This window comes from Eutrigla gurnardus, assembly GCF_963514095.1.
Source record: "Eutrigla gurnardus genome assembly, chromosome: 11".
NCBI classification, from domain to species: domain Eukaryota; kingdom Metazoa; phylum Chordata; class Actinopteri; order Perciformes; family Triglidae; genus Eutrigla; species Eutrigla gurnardus.
In genome coordinates this window covers 9,823,403-9,844,148 of record NC_139925.1, presented here as the reverse complement: position 1 = coordinate 9,844,148, position 20,746 = coordinate 9,823,403, and the positions used below count along the sequence as shown (strand labels likewise).

At 41.4% G+C, this 20,746-nt stretch overlaps 1 protein-coding gene across 2 annotated transcripts in view; it reads left to right on the top strand.

Annotated features, from left to right (window-relative positions):
* The window catches only part of hpse2 (heparanase 2), a 47,243-nt gene that overhangs the window by 19,005 nt on the left and 7,492 nt on the right, over positions 1-20,746 (top strand). Inside the window, exons 4-9 of one of the 2 annotated variants that reach the window (XM_084020994.1) lie at positions 7,964-8,137; positions 9,131-9,302; positions 12,114-12,161; positions 17,792-17,885; positions 18,911-19,017; positions 19,094-19,208. In XM_084020994.1, coding sequence (XP_083877120.1) covers positions 7,964-8,137; positions 9,131-9,302; positions 12,114-12,161; positions 17,792-17,885; positions 18,911-19,017; positions 19,094-19,208 — 710 coding nt within the window. The remainder of the gene's footprint in view (positions 1-7,963; positions 8,138-9,130; positions 9,303-12,113; positions 12,162-17,791; positions 17,886-18,910; positions 19,018-19,093; positions 19,209-20,746) is intronic. The other variant, XM_084020993.1, reaches the window with a different exon arrangement.

The following is a 20,746-nucleotide window of genomic DNA, read 5'->3' as shown; positions in this document are numbered from 1 at the left end:
GTCCACTTCTCTGTCTTTGATTTGCTGTCTTCTGCAGTCTGTTGCCTCGACGCACACACACTCACACACACACACACACACACTCACAGAGCAGCAAAGAGTGGATGTACTTTGCATAGAGAACGGTGTATGTTAACATACTGCTCGTCTTACTCACCAGCTCTGTCGACTTGCTCTGCGTCTCCTTACACTGGGTACACAGAAGAGGGCCACACGCAAGTCTAGTCACAGCAAATTCACAGATTGAGGTAATCTCCCTCTCACACTCTTGTTTCCACACACACGCATGTGCATCGGTCCCCCTCCTCACTAACAGAATTGAAAACAGGTGCCCACCGCATATCTTGCGTTCTTCCAAAAATACAAAAAAAAAAAAGTGGTTTGACCTGAATGGTTTCCGCTGGAGTGGAGCCATCCTGTATGAAAGAAGAGTCGGGGTACGGGATGTGTGCGCGCCAGCGTGTAAACACGGAGGCGTTGGGTTCTGTGTGCAACACGCCGGCGGAGCAGCACAAACTCTCCATATATTGGAACCACATTTCCCCCTCCGCGCAACCCTAACATGCAGTGTCAAGTTAACGTCGGGAGAAGTCGCAGATACACCACGCGCACATAGCAAACCACCGCATTTAATAGCTTTCGATACAGCGACCGTAACCATATACAGGTCTGGCTGTGACCGATATGGATGAACGATCAAGCTGCACGGCAGTGATAGCAGTTGTTCAACTTTTCACGATCTTTTTTTTTTTTTTTAAACAATTGCGAATTGGAAATGTCAGTTTTGAGGGTGACCTTGTTTGAGTCACAGCGACTTTTACTGCAGACACACAGGATCTGGTTAACGGAGGAACTGGGCCAATGAGAAACAGAGAGAGAGAGAGAGAGAGATTGAAGCCATGATGGAGGAGCTGATGATGAACGATGCGTTCACTTGGGTTTTCTCCTTATGGTTTAGCAGTTCACGTCCATGTCTTTCATGACTGGTGATTGTCTGCGATCGCAAGTGTATGTGTGCACGTGGTGTCTGTTAAGTCCCTCTCGTAAAATACGGTCATCAACAATTGTTCCCAACATGTTGAGAACAATTTGATGGATGGACAGCGTGAGAGTAGCTGTTTACACCACGCCTTCCCCTCTGAGGTCATCGAAGCCGGCGTAGTGCGAGATGTTACAACTGACAGGGAAAATGACAAGTAGCGTCTATATATATAAAATTAGAACAGTGTGTTTTGGTGGAACAGTGATTTCATACACATGCCTTTGTTTGCCCATCAATGATTTCGAGCCACAAATAATTACATTTTTTATAAACAATTCATTGTCTTTGTCTCAAATACACTTTGAGGTATTTGAAAGCTGCATTTTAAGAGCTCAGGACGCTGGAGTGCAACATGTGCATCTTCAGATATGGGAAAACATATTGTATCCATAAACAGGACTAAGGGCTCAGAATTAATTTCCTTGTTTGCACATCTCTTGAGGATTCAGTTTTTACTTTTTGGCTTTAAAAGCAAGCCAGAACTCAGCTTGTGTGTGTGTGTGTGTGGGTGTGTGTGTGTCTGTGTGTGTGTGTTTGTGTATGTGTGTGTGTCTGTGTGCCATTGTAGGTTCCAGACTGACTTTGATGGGGCTAAACATCCACATTTGCTGTGGAAGTCAGCTGTGTCTGGCAGCAAATCATCATATTTCAGTATTGAATCAAATCAGAGACAGAAGACATAGTTTTTTCTGCTTTGCTCCCTATTTTCTCTTCCAAGAATGCTTGAAATGTAGGAATATATCAGCATTTCTATACGGAGATTTTTTTTTTCTTTCAAGTTCAAGGCAAGAATTCTTTTTGCAGATCCATCTGAATTTTAATTGGAGAGAGGGAGTGTAAGAATATGCTGTATCGCTATAGGCTGTGTCCTCTCAGCACACAGGGATACCTAACAAAGCAAGCTTGAATGGATGCCAGTTGAATTACTGATGACTTGTTCTTCCAGGTAAATCTGGTCAACAGCAGTTTTAAGATGACTGACTTATTACCCGTCACAAATAAAGATGTGGAGGCTATTGTTTGCCAAATGCCAAAACCCACATATTGAAGCATTAGCAGTAAATGGCAAGTTTTGTAATTGTGTTTGATGAGTGTAGATTTAAATATATTTCTCTTTAATTTAAGAAATCCCTCTATTTACAATACAATATGTTTGATTTAGAGCATTTAAGCACTATTTACATTTGAGGTACATTCCATGTCAAAACAACAAAAAACAAAGATGTTGTTAATTCAACTTTTGGCCTGCCTACGCTTTAGCACAGCATTAGTTATGAAGGGCACATGGTCTCATTTGTGCTTTACTGTCTGTAACAATTTCAAAATGTGTCGACCGCTTTTCAACCTGCTTTTCATAACTTCGTTAAGAGAAGAATTTTTAAAGGTCCCCACAGCAGTTCTGTCTCATAATTCGTAACAGCGCGATGTAGTTCCTTATTTACTGGGGGACATGTGATATTATTAAAGCGATTCTTGTAGCCTAAAAGTAAAACAGATCACTATTTGAAGCTGCACCAGGAGAGACTTGTAAAATGTCTCGTCAGCAGACAGTAACTCGCTAAAGGTGCAGCTATGGAGAAAAAGTTTCATTAGGACTTTACATGGGTCTCTGGCTCGCGTGTGTGGTATATAAACCAGCGAACACTGTTTGTGTGAACGCGTTCGTAGACCTGCTTGTGTTTGAGGGGAATACGCAGAGCTGCAGAAATGAGGCATAGCACTGACTGATGCTGCCGGCCCTCTCTGCTTCACAGAACTGGCTTTTCTATCAGATAGACAGCTTGACAATATCCAGACCCTGCTCTTTCCGCTACACACAAAGGCACGCCAACACACTCAGGAACACACACATACACACACACACATGCGTGCACACACTGTTTTCTGGGTTTGTTCCGCTTGTTTCTGGCTGCACTGTTTGCAAGATAAAAGAGGTTTGTGGCCGAGTGAGTACAGTAAAGGCTGACCTCTTAGACAGACTTTCATTGTGGTATGTGTAATTGAGAATTGTGAGACTCATTTTGAAAATAGTCCAACAGGAGAAACTGTAATTCTTAAAAAAAAAAAAAAAAACTGGCAAACTGAGTAATGATGTTGACTGAGAGATGAATCAACGTCATTTTGGGATGTTCACCATTTGTTACCGGCATAATAGACGGAAGTAAAATTCAATTTCTTGTTTGCTTGATTGATTGTCTGCGCCTGTGTTTGTGAAACAGTAGATCATTTGTACTGTTAACATTTGGAAGAATTATTTTCCGATAACAGTTAGTGCTGCGACCGTAACTCACTGTTTGCCACCATATTTCATTGAGTCTTGCTATTCATTTATTTTCCTTTTCTGCATCACACAGATGTGATAGTAACGGCTCACATGCACAGATGCGTATGTGGCGTGCGTGCATGTGCATACACACAGATACTGCAGGTTTGGGGCTTCAGGGCTTTTTAGTGTCTGCATGGGACCTCTTTGATGATTGGCCTTAGTGATTTGCAGATCAGGAGTGTGAATCTACCCAGCATCCCTTTCTTGTCTGGAAGAAAGCATATGATGCCCTGCTTCCCGGCCAGTAACACTATACTTCCTCCTCGGGCGAGTGGCTGTTGTTAGCGTGTGCAACCGAAAACAGCAACAGGCTAACTGAGGATTAACCTCCATGAACAGGATGGAGCGTTCCCAGGGAACGTTACTATTGTTTGTCCTGTTTACCCAGAAAATCAGACAAACACATGGCTAGCTGTAGCTTAGCTAAACAATGAACCAGCTCCTCTGAATAACAGGGAAAGCCCAAAGTCTTCAAATATCACGTTATGTCTAACCAAATGCCCCAAATCCCAAAGATACACAATTCAATCCAAATACAACAAAGAGAAGGAGAACATTCTACAAAGCAATAGGGTTGTAGCGATACACTAATCTCACGATACGATACGATATACGATATTCAGCTCACGATACGCTATAAATCACGATATTCAGTCAACGATACGATTCGATATAATTCGATACACTTACATCATTTTCTGAAAGATTTAAAAGGTACAGTGTGATTTTGGTGACATCTTGTGAGTGTTCCATTTACTTGGATTGAATTAATATCAACTGAAAGAATCAATTACACAATATATGGCTCTGACTGGACAGAGAGTCTCCAGCTAGCAAATGCTGGACAAAATAAATCAAATATGTGGTGAGAAAATAAGTTACATTTATTTAAGTGCAAACTGTAACTTACAGAGCACACACACACACACTCCGAGAGACGATCCTGCGCGGCCGTCTCTCGGCCCCACGATCCTGCGCGGCCGTCTCTCGGCGCCGCGATCCTGCGCGGCCGTCTCTCGGTGCCAGGGGGATTTGAATGGGACTTAATGTATCGATACTCGTGGCTAAAAAATCGATACTTTCTGTGGAAACAAAATATCGATTTATATCGCAGAATCGATAAAATCACTCAGCCCTACAAAGCAATTTTGTTGTCACTATTTTTGCTTTGAAAATAATTAAAACAATTAATTGTAAGAAATAGATAGCAAAACTTTTTGTCTATAAATCGATCATTTCAACTCCATCTACTATATACAACGATTGATGTATTTATAACCAGTCATTAAGTTGATATTAGCAAATAAATCAAATCATGCAATGATTAAATATTAATTTCTGATCCACTTCCAGCAGACAAGTGCCATCTTTGATGGTGAAAGCAGCAGAAAGGCCGCCATGAGTTTGTTTGATGCTGGTTAAGTAGAATAGGGGAAAAAATCCTCAGGAACTTAAGATTCTTCTATTCGTACATGCAGAATTCATATTTGATAACACTTTATAATACATTCTGCGACTTATAGTGTAACTGTACTATCGTCATATGAATAAATACTTACCTGTACAGGTACTTAAATGTAGGTACGGCGGAATTAAGGAGAAACAATAAGGACTTTTAGAGAAAGAACAAATAAGTTGTACTGTAAGTATCTTAGTAAGTACTGGGTACCAACAATGTTTAAGAAGAAAGGAGAAATGACTTATACAGTAAGTATTTAGTAAGTACTGGTACTTAGCAGGGTACAGTGCTGGTAAACAGCCATTGTGACATCCTGCAGTACCTAAGAAATCATAATATAATGTATTTCACGGTTGTAAATTTAAATCTATACTCTCCAAACATTTCTCAAGTGCACAGCTATGTAAGGCTGAAGACGGATTTTAAAATACAGTAATAATATCATATACTGTAGTTACAAAGGAGGTCTTCTTAACATTTACTGTAAGAATGTCTGCACATAAACAACACGTTTCTATTCTTACTCACAATACACAAACAGCAAGACATGTCGAATGGAATACAAGATTTTTATTATATTATTTTACATTAAAAAAGTAAGATTTCTTAATGACTTTTATTTATTTATATTATGTATTACTTATTTCCTATCATTTATTTATTTTTATTAGCCATTTCAGTAATTTCCTCTAAAATTCCTTTTTTTCCCTTTTTTTCGTATGGGAAAAAAAACACAAAGGAAAGGTACAGCAGCTTTGTCCTTGACCTCCTAATCATTCGTTTTCATTAGCAGAGGATAAAAAGAAGAACAAGAAAAGCAACAAAATCGCAATTCACCTCAAATTCCAATGAACTAAGACATAATAAATCTGTAGAGTGGGTGTAGCTGCCAAAGTCACACCTGTCAGAAATAATTGCTGCCATCACTAAAAGGGAAATGTGTTTTGTTTTAAATGTACTTAATCAATTATTATATAATATTTTTGTTTGGTGAAATACATGATACCATAATAACTCACGCCACAACGGCTATGTTTACCACTACTGTACCCACTACTTACAAAGTACTTCCCGTAGAAAGTAGTTTCCCCATAGGTTCCCAGTACTTACTGAAATACTTCCAGTGTACCGTATTTGTACTTTCCTCTAAAACTCCCAGTTGTTCCCCTGTGCCTACATCTCTGTGTGACCCGGTAAATATTTAATGCGATTCATGCGACACCTGAAGTTGAGGAAACTTATGTGCTAAGTGTAATTGTAACGGTAATTACAGGCTGTATTATAAAGTGTTACGCAATATTTCTTCGCAGCTTGGAGCGTTTCATGATGCTTTTATGATGTGTGCGCAGGGCCGCTAGTTGTGTCTCGGAGCGAGGCTGTTCACCTTCTGCTCAGATCTCAGGTGTGGAAAGGTCTGGAATCACTCATCCTGACAGCCACATCTGGCGTTACTTACTCTGTCCTGTTGCCCTCCACTCCGCTCCCACAAACAGACACCACTCGGATTTAACCACAGAGGGAAGGAGTTATGATAATAGCAGTTATGATAATAGCAGTTATGATAATATCCTTATTTGTGCTTATTAATCAGATGGACAACATTTTACCCAGGAGACATACAATCCAATGAGCACTGTGTGTAATAAACCATTGTTACTGCTGGCTTTTTTTGTTTTGTTTTTTGTTTTCATGTTTTGTCCTGCCGCTGCTGGAGAGCCAATGAATGCCAGGTGCAACGAGCAATCTTTGTTCTCTCTATTTGCTCCGTGCATTTCACATAACCGCTGCTCTATTGGAGATGAAGACATGCAGTAAATGCTGAATTAAAAAAAAAAAAACACATCTGCGCCAAAGCATGACTTAATAAGCATTGTTGAGTGTTCCGATGTATTCTGGCAGATGTTTTAGTCCATCACGTCCGTTTATTAAATCTTACATTAGAGAAGCTCACACCTGACCATAAGGACTCGACATATATATCCTTGCATCCGCCTCTGCTTTCGTGTCCATTCAATGTCGAAGGGATTATTCAGTTGACAATCTCAGTCGGTGCCAAACCCACAGTTGAGGACAAATTCTAGCCATAACCAGACCGCCGCATAGCCTTCATCTGTTTCCTGTTGAACCTAGGAAGTTAGGGTCGGATGTCGGGGTAATATTTATGTTAATGGAGCGGCTCCAAACAGATTCAATTTCAATACAAGAGGTATCCAGGAGCAGCCTGCAGCCGCACATTAAAATATAAACAAACACTTTTGGCACTCTTACGCCATATGCCAACATCTGTGGTAGGGCCCTCATCCTTCACTGGCCGGCGAGAATAATGTGTGCTGATGGAGACAGCAGACATAAACGTGAGGGAGTAGTCAGCTGCCTAGAAACAGCAGGAGTCCAGGATGGGAAAATCTGTCTCTCTGTATTCTCACTGAACGTCGCTGAAGACGAGTTCAATATCTGGTGCGTGACGGCGCAGGATATACCCCAGTGGTAGCTCCCAGTTTATCCAAAATCCAGGACAAAGTTTCCAAACACGTTACTGAGGAATGTAATCTTCTTTTACTAATTGTATATGTTCCAATTTACTGAGGTTGACTTTAGAAGAAGCCACCCTTGGAAGAGTCACATGAGAGCTTGTTTGTTTAAATGGACAAACCCAATGTTTTCATACAAGTTTTTTGTTCATTGGGTGATCTACTCCTTTTTTTACTCTTTCTCAGCATTGGGAACCTGAAGTGCTTTATAAGATGATGCATCCCATATTTGTTGCCTGATTAACATTTTTCCTCTAATTTGCACAGCACCACAATAATCACAATAGTAACATCATTGTTTTTTGTACTCAAAAGTGAGTTGTTTGATTATACAACAAAATACAGAGATGGCTGCAGATATAGGTGGTTATGGTACCGACGGCACCATAAATGGAGTTCTAGGCTGTCGAGCAATAGAAGTGGATTCCTCCAGGTCATGGACGTAGGAGCCCACGTTTATTGCTGGACAGCCTGGAACCATAGAAGTGGATTCCTACATTCCAAATCAGTAGATCGATGTGTTCCACATCGTCTCCGTTATGTTCATATGGTTCCAGGTGCGTGAAAAGAATCAAAGTTACAACTGCTTTGTGGGTTTCTCCCAGCCAGGTCTTTAGACAAACTGTACAACTTTGCCGACTGTGCTGGTCTGCACCTGATCCTGGGGCTCAACGCGCTGCACCGGAACCCAGACAACTCCTGGAACACCTCCTCCACCCTCAGCCTCCTCAAGTACGGCGCTGGCAAGAAGTACAACATCTCCTGGGAGCTGGGCAACGGTCAGCGCCGCTACAGACACACACACACACACACACACACACACACACCACATGCTTCCTATTGAATAACAAGACGGGCTGCAGCCTTCTGTCTTCAGTAGTTTATGTCTAAAACTGGTGAAGTGGAGGATCTCTGTTCCTGCAGTTTTACTGCTTTAGAAACACTGAATGAATACTTTGACACTTCTCATGCACAATTCATATTATTTCAATGAAGGACTTGAAAATATAAATCTAGAAAAAAAGTTCCAGTAAATCTGCTATGAGAAAGCGTCACGTTTACTGGTTGTAACAGCTTGGATAGAGACATTGTTTAGATAGTGAGCTGCAAGTGAGAGTGGAGCCGTTTAAGGGTTAAAGCGAGGGTTCATTCAGGGATGAAAGGAACTGCTAGTCCTCATGTCATTCTAACCATCTGTGTTTCTGGGGAGCTGCAGTGCACACAGAGCCCTGTGTTTCCCTGCGGCACATAACTTCAAATTTTCATTTCATTTCGTCTGAAATAAAACGCACAATAGAAATACTTATTTTAACCTAAAAGTACCCATGGAAAATCCGTTGATCGAACCATGGTCCTTTTTGAAATTGGCCAGTAATATTCTCATAGTTTTCGGAAAGGCAGTCCAGACACGACCACATGAACACACAAAAAACGATATTTTTTAAATAATATTTCACAGCTCAAAACACAAGCCTGATGCAGATAATCACAATGCTCTTCGGTCGAGTGGTTAAAGGGCACAAAGAAATTATTTCCCTCAGTGTCTCTGTTTTTACTGATTGTGAAGGCCACCCTGTGGGCTTGAACCGCTCCCCCGACACTGAGTCCATCTGTCTGTATTACTGCGAATTGCCCAATTACGTCTTTTTCTACTGGCTGTTGGATACTCTCTAGGAGGGCAAGATCAGACTACTACAACAACAGTGTTCCTCTCCGTGTTCCCACTGTTGCTTGTATAAACTATCTCAGTGTACTGCATCTCCTCTTTCCAGAGCCTAATGCCTACCGTAGCATGGTGGGTCGTGCGGTCAACAGCACCCAGTTGGCCCAGGACTACACCAAGCTGCGGACCCTGCTGCAGTCCGTGCGCTACTACCACCGAGCTCACCTCTACGGCCCCAATGCAGGACGACCCCGCAAGAACGGCATCTTGCTGCTGGACGGGTGAGTCAGCGAGTGAAGCATTGATTAGGCAGAATCCCTGTCTGTGTTATAGGCTATCATGCTGGGAATCTGGAGGTAAGGCAGTGGAAAGTATGCTGCAACAGTGTGGGACTGACACACACACACACACACACACACACACTGCAATAGTGTTCAGTGTTTATGGATTCCCACTCTGCAGGTTACGGCGTCTCAGCTCCAGTGATGCCATGTCAACCTAAATAAAGTGTCATCTGATTGATAATGTGATGGGGCGATGTCCCACCTGCTAGTTTTTACCCAGAAGCTCCAGCAGCTTTATGGTTTAACCACCAGCCCTCTCTGTACTGCAGCCCGTCCCCTTTCACACGGTTATATTATTTCAAAACACAAACGTTGGCAATAAAAGAAAATCATTATATTAATTAGGTAATTTCTTTTTCTTTTCTTTTTTTTATGCCAAAGTTATGAAAGTGACTAACAAAACATTAAGACTCAGACCAAAAGCCTCACGTTGACTGTGCTTACAGACACTGAATGTAGGTATGGAGGCTACTTTAGGATGTTACTGCCTGCTGTAGTTTGTTCAGAGGGAAGAATGCTTTCTCAGCTCTGTTGACCAAATAGATGACGTCAACATATTCATCACTTCTAAAAAAGTTAAGCCTTTCGGAGCTTTTCGTTCTGTTGAAATGGAAACAAACTTGACAAAAATGGATGCATCGGTAGCGGCGTACAACAAACAGAAAATCAAACATCGGCAGATAAACTCTGTCAGCGCTGGGCGATCCACATCAAGTGTGATGTCACGGAGAGTTTTCTTTGTCCTGAATAAGAAAATACATCCACACGACCAAGAGCATAAAACTTGGATTCAGAATTTTTATGTTAGCAAGTATAAACAATTTACAGTTACTCCCAAATTGAGCCTTTATAAACAGTGTATGGACATGTAATAAATGGCTTATAACACACCTGTTGTAAGCAACAGTGGAGGACGGGGTTCAAACAGATGTGTAGTTTTAATAATATCAAATGTCTCCAGAGGTGATGTTGTAATTGTTGACAAATATTTGACGTTAACATTTATAGAATGTCTCGTATCTGCTTACAACTACATTATAGTGTTTTTTTACATGGTTTGCTATACAAGGCATTACCAAATAAGTTAATTTAAAGTTACTTAATTAAGATGTTCAGTTTGTGATGAATCTAAATGAAAGAACATATATGACAATATCCATAATATTGCTTCCATGGCAAATCTCATAGATATCTCTCTTGGTGAATAAATGAAACACTTCCATGCGTTTCATGGTTTTTGAGTAGACAGGATACAGTTGGCAACCATCACCATTAAACCTTCCGTTCTGAGTGGCTGACAGGAATCCATGCTCTACTTGTCCGTCACCAGAGATTTAAGAGTTTTTTTGGTTTTTTTTACACAGGTAACAAGACAATTAGAAGTGACGGAGCGGAGGTGGAATGTATCGCAATGGCTTTAACTGGCATTGTTAAATAACCAGGGAACAGCATTCCTTTGAAACAGAATAGCGTCCAATAAAGTTAAACTAATGTGTGCTGAAATCGTGTATGCATCGTGTGTGTGTGTGTGTGTGTGTGTGTGTGTGTGTGTGTGTGTGCAGATCCACACACAGGAGGAACAGTTTAATGTCTAAGTATATCTCAGCCTGAATCGGTCTCCAGCTCCTCTCTGCAACCACACACATTTTGACAGGTAGTTGGAAGACGGAGGAGAAAGAATAATTTGATATGGGTCTCCCTCCTTTATGTACTTGAGCTACTTACATCACTGAAACCATTAGGAACTGCTGTTTATCTCACCGAGTACTGACAGTTCAAATTTACTCAGAAATAAAATGTGTGTGTTTACTGATGTGTGTGTGTGTGTGTGTGAAAGGAACGGTTTCAGACTGATTTATGAGCGGTGGACTCGGACGAAAGGGAGGTTGTGGGAGATGAGTGGTGAGAAGAGGAGGAGGAGTGAGAGGATGAAGAGGAGAGAGCCGGAGTAATCCGCATTTAACAACGGGGTGATTCTTGTGTGTTTGACACTGTTACGAGGGGGTGGCTCTTGTGTTTGACAGCCCGACTACTCTGCTGCTCTCAGGAAATAAGATGAATTAGACACTGAGCCGCTCAACAGTCCAAATATCAGAGCCGGACAGACTAAACAAGCCGGAGCGGTGAAAGTTTAGAGACACGCAGTTGGGCACGTCTGACGAGCTGTTACTCCCAAATATGGAGAGATTTGGGTCAGGTAGACTAGGAAGCACACACACACACACACACACACAGATGCAACAGCTCAGCAGGAGGGATTGTGTATGTGTTGAGCTTGTGTTTGTATACAGGAGTTTGTATCTAACTGGAAGCAAACTGTCTAAAAAACACGTCAAGTGCTGTTTACTGCTCTACAAAACAAGTCAGACTTTAAAATGAGTTTTCTCTCATTCTCCCATCAAACACAAAACTCTTGCGTGTGAAGTGAATGAACTTCACTTGATATAATTAACACTATTAAAGTCGAGTTAATTTGCTCTTTGAACACTGTAGATAGATTATGTGCTTCCTGGTTCAACACATTCTACGACACCCAGCATGATGGTGCACAAATTCAGTGTTTTTTTTACTGCATCGCAGCCTGTCTGCCTGCCCTTATATGTACTTGCAATAGTTCCACATCCACACAGCAATTATGTTGATGTCTAACGTGTTATTTTAACACGAATGGACCCTAACTGTGAAAATGAGGTGAAAAAGAAAATGTTGGTGCCACACTAAAGATAACTCTGCTTTGCTGACTTTCAGGTTCATGAAGAATGGCGGCGCTGTTGTAGATGCAGTTACGTGGCAACAGTAGGTATTTTACCCTTTTTTCCTTATTTTATTATTTTGTCTGTAGAAAACCTGCAGACTTATTAAACAGCGGACCGCTCGGTTAACTAGCTGTAAATCTTATAGACCACATTGTGTTTTTCTGCACCATTATCACTAGTTGCAGCAGCCAGCGAGAATCATTTCAACCCTGTTACTGAGAGAGACCGATGCACAGTGTGGAGAAGTGTGTATATCCTGTAAAGGGGAACAACAGGGGGAAAAGAGCCTGAGAGAAACTGTGTGTTAAATTATTAACACCTGCAATTTGTCTATTGCACATCCTGCAGGAATGCAAATGGACATATCGATGCTTTGTTCTTTCCCCCCCCGTGTTTTATCAAAATACGTTCAAGTCGTACTGGAAGACACGCTCGCTGTAAACTCAGACAAAACCCTGTGTGACTGAGCGAGTGGTCATTAAGGTGAAGGTCATGTCTAATTAGGAGAAATTAGAAGAAACGGAAGGAGGCAGGGCTGTCAGTAAGGCTTAGAAAAACACCACCCACACTGTTAAAATCAAACCATATGCTCTGGCTCATTCCCTCTGTCAATTAGCCCATTTTACACTCGAGATCCAGATTCCAGTCTAACCAGCCTGCGTGACAGCAACTCTGACCTCTACAAAAAAAACAAAAACAAAAGTCAAACATATAAAAGTGGAGACCACTCATTAACACGTCTACGGCACAGGTTTCCCCCCCCCCTCTGCAGCTGGCTCGAGTTGTTTGAAATCAGGCGTGGTAGGTTGGAAACGCAGCGTTCATTCCATACTACTTTAGAGAACCAGTATGGATGTGTTGCAGGCCGTATCTTTCTGTGGTTTACACTCAGAGGTGTTGGAGGCCATGATGATGAAACATGTTGGTTATGTACTGGAATGTTTGTGTACCTCCCGATCCAGAAAACATCGATATGTGGTTTCATTTATGTTATGATGCTTTTTTTCCACAACATCGTAGTTTGACATCTGCAGCATCTTGTCTCAGTTACTGTTTATTCATTTTTGGATTCACCAGCAAAACATGATCAGTCTATGGAGTCATTCTCTTTCTTTCCTCTCTCTTTCCATCACTCTACAAGTGTTTTCTTTCACTTTATAACAATTGTGCCCATTTTTTCCCCTGAAGATGTTTACTTAGTTGTCTGGATGCACAATTGTTTCCCTGTTTTCTATCAGAGCACTTGAACTCCAACCCAGATTTTTTTTTTTACATAAATTAAAGGTAGTCTTCATCTATGCAGTGTGTTTTGGCTTCCTCCCTGCCTACAATCGAGATCAGAAATATCATTTAATTTGTCTTGTTAAGAAAATCACTGTGACTGTGGGTAATCTAGAGAACACACTTCTTTGGAGGAAAGTAGTTCCAGTGACACGTGTTCACATTGAGGTCTATGAATTAGCCTGTCCACACTAACCAGGACATTATTTCTGGAGAGGAATGTTTCTGTTGAATTTTCGAGCCTATTTTTTAGTGTCGAAGTGGTAACGCCTTTTCTGTCCACCTCTTTGGTCCGGGGTTACGTATCGACACGATTATGAGATGGATTGCCATGAAGCTTTTAGACATTTATTGGCTGCGAAGGATTCATCATGAGTGATTCCCTGACGTTTTCTCTCGTGGCATCATGAGGTCAGCATTTGTGATTTTACAACAAACAACAAACGTTGGATTGATTGCCTTGAATTTTGGTTCCACACATTTATATTCACCCTCGGGATGAATGAATGACATTTCTTTCAGCCTCGGCTTTCGTTGTGTTAAATGCTAATTAGCAAAATGTTAGGATGCTAAAATGCTACATGATGAACACGTCAAACATTAAGTGTAAAATGTCAGTCATGTTAGCATTACTTTAGCATTTAGCTCTAAGCACCGCTGTCCTGCATGGCACTACACCGTGTGTGTGTGTGTGTGTGTGTGTGTGTGTGTGTGTGTGTGTGTGTGTGTGTGTGTGTGTGTGTGTGTGTGTGTGTGTGTGTGTGTGTGTGTGTGTGTGTGTGTGTGTGTGTGTGTGTGTGTGTGTGTGTGTGTGTGTGTGTGTGTGTGTGTGTGTGGACTTGCTTTCCTTTTGGGTGACTTGGTTTGAGGTTAGGGTAAGGATTAGGATTAACTTTCACATTAGTTCATGTTATGTGAGCGATGGACTGTTGATCAAGAGAAGAGAGGCGGTATAAAAGTTGACAGGAATAGACATTTCAGTGGTTGTCTGATTAGGGAATAAAAGCACTTCTTGTTGTCACATTTTGGACGTTTGGATGGTTTTGTTATTATTATTTGTGGCTGCATAGGTGCGTCCGATGCTGCTTTCATCATTGCCTTGTGGTCATTTACATTAACATAAGGGTTTATAGCTATTTTGTTGAGTATGATTCAACCCCCGGCTAAACTGATTTGTAATAATGACGTGATGAAAGGTGCTTCGATGACCCTTGCTTCTGACGCACTTCTTGTACTGAGCGCTGAAACATGCACGCTCATCAGTTTTGCTCTCTGCGGGCTGAGATGACACGACGACAGCGGTGCAGAGTGTGCTGGCTATTTAAAGCGCTGGTGGAGAAAGAGGGAGATGTTAAAGATTTGTCATCTCCTCCTTTTCTAGTCTGAAAATAACAGCTAAGACTGTAAATTCACTGATGGCATTCCTGAGGGATGCTACATATCCTTCAGCTGCTATGTAATGATTTATCCGATGGTAGCCTGCTGGTCTACATCAAGGAACACATCGTCTTCTTCCTTTGCGACCCCGCTGCTCACCCCAAATCTCTCGCAACACCAGATGGCCATTCCTCGACACTTCATATTATTAAAAGTAAACTATTGGAGAGTGTACTCGTGCTTTATGCTTGACTTTAATATTTCTTCATCTAATTATGTTGGGTGTGTGGGGGGGAATCCATGTCGAGATTACTGGCCAGGAAAATCCACTTTGTGGCAATAAAATATGCAGTATGATGTTACTAAGGCATGTCTCTCACACACACACACACACGCACGCACACACACACACACACACACACACACACACACACACACACACACACACACACACACAGCACTTGGTTTGGAGAAAATGTGATTCTGCAACAACCAAATAACAAGTCAACTGATTGTTATCTAATGTGACACATTAATAAGAAACGGAACCATTTTTCTTCACTACTTTTGGGTACTTTAGTACATTTAAAGGTAATATATTCAAGTATCATTTTAAATGTAGGTCATTTGGTTGCATTTCAGTATTTTTTCCCCACACATTTTTTGGTGATGCCACTCTGGCATCTGTTTCTATCCATCCATGGCTGATATGTGCTCACATATATTCCTTCTGCTGTACTGCAATACTGTGTTAATAGAGTGCTAGATAGTTTGTGTTAGTGAGCCGCCTTTGATGTGGTGCTGGCGCAGCGAGAGCTGTGTGAAACAAGCATACCAAGTGGGTTTTTTTCTGAAAACATTTGGCCATAGTGTTTCATTTTTGCATTTGATTGAATTCTGGTCAGCTGTCAGCTTAAGTATGGAGCCAAATTATGGATGAACACACAAACAAAGGAAAAGTTCTCGGTTCGGTTTTGAGGAGTTTAGACTTGAGCTCTTGTCTTATTTTAAATACCCTCCTCCCCCCATTATTGGTCAATATAGTAAACAGTTTTCATAATATTGTGTCTTTAAAGATTTTTTGTATAATGAACCACCAAAGTTATGTAAAGAAAGCAAATCTTGTCTTATAACCTTATAGTCTTTTAGGCCGCAGACAAACTTCTGATTTGTTGTGCAAGATACCGCTATAATGTCCTGTTTTTATTCGGTTTCCATATATGAGCTGGAATTTCTGTCCCCGGATCGGGACTGAAGACTTGCTTTGAGCACTCTTGAAAGATGACAGGATAACCAAATAATTTGTGTCGAGCTGTGACTAAATTCATGCGTTGTTTACAGTTTGAGGTTTGGGAGCTGGGGACTTTTCCAACATGGTGATGAAACGTTCAACGAGGTTAAGCACAGATTGCAACACTGCTTCAAAATTCAGCTCCGTTCTCGCAATTTTGCTGGCACATCAGACATCAAAGCAGGATCAATATTTGTATGCTGCAGTTATGATGTCTTCATGTCTTATTATTCACAATACAGTTCTTCCTCGGCATTGTCTCCGTTTAATTAGTTAAACTTTTGATAAGTGTTGACTCGAGTTCTTTAAGCAACTTCATTGTCTCAATTCCAAATTGATATTAAATATCTACATATTTGGGGGAGTATTCATGAAAGGAACCTACATTTTTAAAAAAAAGCAGATTTGCAGCGTCAAGCAGGACTGAACTGAGCTGCTCTGCTATTTGATTAATAACATTTGTTGCTTTTGAAAAATCACAGAAGAGAAATCTGCTCCCCAATGAATCACAGATTTTCTAAATCTCTAATTAACAGTTGTTGCATCTGTTTCTGTTATTTTTATTTTGTCATGGAGCTGTATAAAATAATACCAATAAATTGAAAGATATTTGGGTGGATTTTGTGCAAATAATGACGGCATAGCTCTCCTTGAAGTTTCTTCTCTTTTCCCCCATTAAAGGGATTTTTAAGGGAGGTTTTGGGACAGAGGATGTCGTGTATTGTACAGAGTGTAAAGCCCTCTGAGGCAAATGTCTTATTTTGGACTACATGAATAAATTCAATGAAGTGATATTACATGAGTCACGCTACTCTCATGCATGCAAATCGTTCTGTTGCTAATTTGCAGCGAATTATTTGGAAATTCTCCAGTCTAGTTGTGTTGCTCTATGACATCACTGGGTTAAACAATTTGCTGACATTATATTATGATGATGATGTCATTCTACAGATCCAGGTGGTGTGAAGCAACGGTTCATCCTTGAGGAATGGACATTCACATTAGATATTTATTATTAAGTATTGCTACCTATGGATTTATAATTGGAATCTTGCCCCGTCTCTAATAAATATAAAGGCAAATATAGACTTTTAGTGAAGCGACTTCATTCTGGACTGCTGAGAGAAGGTTAAAAAAATACTATTTTAAATATATTTCAATAAGCTGTTGACAAATGTTAGTGAGTTATTATGGTTCCTCTTTTATAGCCTGTAAGATCTGGATTTACCTTGGCTGTCATTTGTTCTAAGACGCATTACAGTATTTACAGTATTTTACTTTCTTCTGCAGAGCACATATGATGTAAATGTTTTTTATGGGACCTGAAACATGAACTGGAGTATGTGGATGTTGCTCTCTTGGCCTATTGCAGTAAATCTTGCAGAGGCTTTTCTTCCCAGAGAGGGATGTTCATCAGGAATCTGCCTCAATAAATTATTCACTCATAAATATAGTTTTTATCATTTATTTTCTTTATCTTTATAATTTAACACCATACAAGAATGTAATCACATAGATGCCAGATCAGCCCTCCCCCTCCCCTCCACCAAGTACCTCCATATAAGCCCATATACATAGTTTAAATACATTTTAAGATTAAGTTATACAAGATCAAACTCCAAACAGGTTAAGCGGATGAATGGATGGATGGATGGATGGATGGATGGATGAGTGGATGAGAGCATTTCTCTCACAGCGTTTCTTTTGCGTTTCCATTACAGTTATTACATGGATGGCAGAGTGAACAAAGTCGAGGACTTCCTAAAAACACGTCTGTTGGACACACTGATGGAGCAGATCACTAAAGTCACCAAGGTACTCGAGTTTCCCTTTGAATCCTGAAGTTAAACTTCTGCTATACATAATCTCCGTCTACATACACTGGATGTAAACGATACCGTTTGCATCCACATCAGCAAATCTGACGAGGCTGCTTAATGCATACCACAAGTCGGTTCTAGAGCTGTACTGAAGGTACAAATTTCAGCGGTTATGTTTCAGGTTGTTCACAACCATCTCGAGGGAGGATGTGAAAAAAAAACCCAAACCAAATTTAATCATCTCATTTGCATTTTACGTAAGTTTGCCAAGTCATGCATCAACCCTCGGCTTAGTTTTTGTGATGATAAGGCCACATGTGCGAACCACAAGAGTTAGCCCTCGGGGTAAAAAAAGGTTGTCTCCACCATGAGGTAATCTCAACGCTAGCTGTTGCAGCAGACTTGCTAAGTTGTAAGACAGGAACGGCACCAAAGGGCCTGGGGACAAAGAAATTGTCATTCCTGAGAACAAAACAGGCCAGCTGTGGTGCAGAGGGGTTTGAGCAGGTCATCCCTAACCACAAAGGTTGGCGGTTCGACGGCGGTCGAGCTCCTCCTGTGTCCTTGAGCACTGAACCCCAAGTTGCTTTACAGCACCCTCTGCTTATCCTCTGCTGCTAATGCTTAGGATGGGTTGAATGCAGAGGTCAGATTTCGTATGTGACGCTTTCAGTGAAATGTAATGAAAGGGGTCTCTTCTGTGATTTCCCACTGAAGTTAGTGAGATGAAGTTTTGTGTGCATCTTTTGTTTTTGTGTCTATTCGTTTATGTACAAGTGGTCTACTGCCAGTTGTCAGTTCACTTAAATTCAGTCAATATCAGAAAAGCACAACAAAGAATAGTTCCTCAGCCCCGAGACAAATGACCTGGTTTACTCATGAAAAATACATGATCCTTTTGAAATGGTCCTTCAATTACATTTGAATGAAAACGATGCATCGATTCAAAAAGAATCCTGTTGAAACTTTCACAAAGTTGATAATATTGTGTGGGTTTTGTGCTTCTGTCACTGCGTGCAGGTTGTGAACACACATACTCCCAGTAAGAAGGTGTGGCTGGGTGGACTGGGGCCGGCGTGGGCTGGCGGCATCAGTAACCTCTCTGACACGTACGCTGCTGGCTTTCTGTAAGTACTGTCGTCACAGCGTTGCTGCTTAAGACACCGCTGTGGTGCGGTGTGTAATGAGACCTCTGTCTTCCAGGTGGGTGAACGCGCTGGGCATGGCTGCTGTGCAGGGGATCGACGTCGTCCTGCGTCACTCGTTCTTCGACTACGGATACACACACCTCGTGGACCAGAACTTTAACCCTTTACCTGTGAGTCTCTCGGCTATTAGGGCCTCAATTCACCAGTCGCCACCATAACAACCAGGATCAGACCTGAGCAGTCCTTTTCTACAGTCCGGTTCCTTTCCCGTACCAGACCCAGTGCCTCGACGGCACCTCTCGCTCTTTCCCGTGGGAGCTATTAGGCGAGATGAAAGCCGCTTAGTGGTGATGAGTGCTTAGACGCGGGGGCGAAATGCCATGTAACCTTAGCCCTTTGTCAGTAGCTCAGGACAGTGTCACTGCTCCGCTCAACCCCCATCGCAACTGTGTGCTTCTCTTGTGCGGGACAGTCGGCCAGTGAGAGATCTGCAACCTGAGATGCCGATGCACAGGCATGTTAGTGAAATAGCCTGCGACGCTGTGTGAAATGGAACCAATCCCAAGTTCCTCGGTGGCTGTGGAGATCTGAGGGAAAGATTTGAAATGTTCTTTTATTGTCCCCGAAGCTGAACATGAGTTATTTATTAGTAATTTGTTTCTTTTAAAAATGTGACTTTTAAGTCTTGTCTTAGTGTTTAACTGATCTCACTTTGCTGGAAGTTTTAAAGAGTTGCCAAGTTTATAAAAATGCTTTATTAAGTTAGTTAAGCTGTGGCGAGAGGCTTAAGTTAGGGGCATGCATAGTAAATAATTGTTTCTACAATAAAGGGGAAATACTATGGAAACAAACATTTGTTATTATTCATTCTGGCTTTGGTCAGAAGAATTTGCATTCCCAAAATACCATTTTAACAGCTTATTTTATTGGGCTCCGTAACTAATCACGTCTGCAAAATCTGACAATGATTTTTTTTCACTAAATCCCTCGTTAGTTCATTCTAGCAGGCATGCAAATCTGCCCCACTTCCACGATGAGACATTGACTCGGGATGGCTTCACTTTCTTCCCTCAGCGTCTCCATTACTTTTCTGGGAATGCGGGTCTCCTGCTAGGATCACAATGCTTTCAACATAGCTGGTTGTCCAAAGGCTGCAGCAGCTTACCTGCTGAGAGAATTCACTGCAGGGCCAACCTGTCTTCTACATGAGAAATTTATGACCTGGCCCCCCCTCTCCTGTAGGATGACTGCCCCAGTGATAACCCCCCCTCCCTACTGAAATACTGAACCACCTCGCCGGCTTCCTTCCCTTTTTCTTACTTCTATCCCAGTCATCCTCATCCACTCCTGGTTTGTAAACTCTTAAACAATAGTGAAGAGAGATGGAGGGGAAAGAACCCATAAATGTCAGTATTTACTGTCTGACAGTAGGTGGAGGCATATTGCTGCTGTCTGAAAAGATTTCCCATCAAATGCTCTGAAGGGAGAAAATATTTCACTCGTCTAGTCCTCGCATGCATCTCGGATTTGACGCAGGGAGTTGATTGTAACCGAGATTCAGAGGCAGCTTGCAAACCTTCTCCATCGTGTATATTGTGGTTACAGAACCCGTTTGACTTTTTCCTGGATATGTTTTTCTCTTAATTTTGAACAGCTGCTTATGCGGAAACCCAATTAGAGAGAAAATTGGTAACCTCTTCGTGGATCT